The sequence below is a fragment of the Cyprinodon variegatus genome, unplaced genomic scaffold, assembly GCF_000732505.1.
Source record: "Cyprinodon variegatus isolate N-32 unplaced genomic scaffold, C_variegatus-1.0 Scaffold754, whole genome shotgun sequence".
In the NCBI taxonomy this organism is placed as follows: Eukaryota; Metazoa; Chordata; class Actinopteri; order Cyprinodontiformes; family Cyprinodontidae; genus Cyprinodon; species Cyprinodon variegatus.
In genome coordinates, this window is record NW_015151207.1 from 170,484 (window position 1) to 172,484 (window position 2,001).

Below are 2,001 nucleotides of genomic sequence, written 5' to 3' on the forward strand. Positions count from 1 at the left end.
ATAATCGACAAATAAAGGTATTGGCAAAATAATCATTAGTTGCAGCCCTAATCTCTTCAATCTAAACCCTTTGCTACTAAAGCTTGGAGAAGAACCAATTAAATAACGAGTGCTCAAATATCCAGCCTTAAATTCTGCTTAATGTGTTGTTTAGTTTTGCCATTAAATTAAGGGGGAAAATTTGTTACTTAAATGTTTGAAATATGGTTCTGTAAAGCTATGATGCAGTTCATTCAAACTGAAGGGTTAAGTTAGCGCATAACTGGTTTCACCTCCGAAAAAGACTCCACGGAATCTAACTTTAAAATAATCAAACTGTCCCTGTTGGACTACACTACATGGACTACATGTACTGTGACATTCTTGTTGAATGAAACTACACAGTGTTTGCCAGCCAGACTTATATTAATCTCTTTGTTTCAGTTAGACCGTTGAGTTTTTTATCATTTAACAGGAAGGACAAGTAGCATGGAGTACTTGTTCAGACAGGATTTAACTTCCCTTCAACTATCAGTTTCTCTGTAACCAACAGACATTTATCAAAGTAAATTGTATGAATATAAGTAAAAAAAAAAAAGAAGATGAAAAAAGACTGGGTTAAAATTTAAGAATAAATCAGTACCATTTCCTAAGTGTAAAAAAAATACCTACAAATAAAAAGAACAAGAAATGTTCTCTTAAAATGTCAGCTCATCTTACCAACTTTGTCAGCTCATACTGTACTATGGACATGACATGATTACACCCAAGGGTTTGGCTTAACTGATTGTTCAAGAACTAGGCTTCAAGGCACTGCACCCAAAGAAGAAACACCCATCTCATAGGGAGGGGAAGCTGTCCAAAGACAATGTGCAGGATTTAAAAAAATATTTTTCTTACCACTCCTGCCTGGAAAAATACACTGTGCTCATAACTGTATAACAACCTCACCACTTAGTTGAGCAGCATAAATGCAAATACAGAAAAAAAAATTATCATTATTTTTTTATGTCATCCTTATAAATGATTTCAATCATGAAATTAGCTTTTCTTTTCATGTTAACAAAATAATAAACATAACTAAACAAGGGCTGCACAATAATCTAAATTTAGTTTTTATTGTAAAATTCTATGCAAAACCCACATGGTACTACACAAACTCATTATTGGGGATCACACAACTCATGCTTTTTAAAACATATTGCACATCCTTTAAAACTCTTTTTCTTTTTCAGTCCCTGAAAATACTTTTTTAACCCAGCAAATAAGAAGCACATATGTAGATCAAGACTTATCAGCCTTACTTAAAAAGGTGCGGTCTCTTCTAAACTCCCTGTTAAGAACAGTGCCTCAGAGATGCAGATCTCTCTTGCACTTTTATTTTTGTATACGTTAAGGAACAAATGGAGTCCTGATTACAAATTAAATATCCTTCAATCAAATCAAGAGGAAAATAGATATTTTTAAAAACTTTATTCCTTGAATTGCATTCATTCTACAGAAATTTTCAGAGGTCAAAAGCAAAGTTGGCAAATGTGTTTTTATACTTATTTTCATGGAGAATCATAAAGATCATATGGATTTCTATGAGTGAGGAAAGTAAATAGTAGCAGTGTGCATAAAGTGCCTTAACATAGAGTTGTTTATCTTAAAACCTTTTACAGAGTATAATAATTCTCTGTAAATCTGTGCATGAAATAGATATATCTTATGCTTAGACAGCTCATGTAGCACAGCCAGTCAGTTCTGAGGGTTAAACAGTACATGAACAGTACCTGCTCAGGTTGGCTTAGAAAGGTCTCCCTCCCTGAAAGTGTTGCAGTGAGGACTTGGATTGATTGCTGCAGAACTCTGTCCTTCACTCTCAGTTCACTTTCAAGCTCTTGGAGGACAATCAATCCACTCTAGATTAAAAACAACATTTGACAAGGAGACGTCTTAACACAATATATAACAAAACATAATTAAAACTCATTTAAATGAACTTCTTTTTAACAGAGGAAACGGTTTCTAAATGTACAG

General features: G+C 33.6%; 1 protein-coding gene across 1 annotated transcript in view; it reads right to left on the bottom strand.

The window, feature by feature from the left end:
* Positions 1-2,001, bottom strand: part of fancb (Fanconi anemia complementation group B) — a 17,013-nt gene that overhangs the window by 12,890 nt on the left and 2,122 nt on the right. Inside the window, exon 4 of the mRNA XM_015395711.1 lies at positions 1,755-1,883. Within this exon, the coding sequence (XP_015251197.1) occupies positions 1,755-1,883 (129 nt within the window). The remainder of the gene's footprint in view (positions 1-1,754; positions 1,884-2,001) is intronic.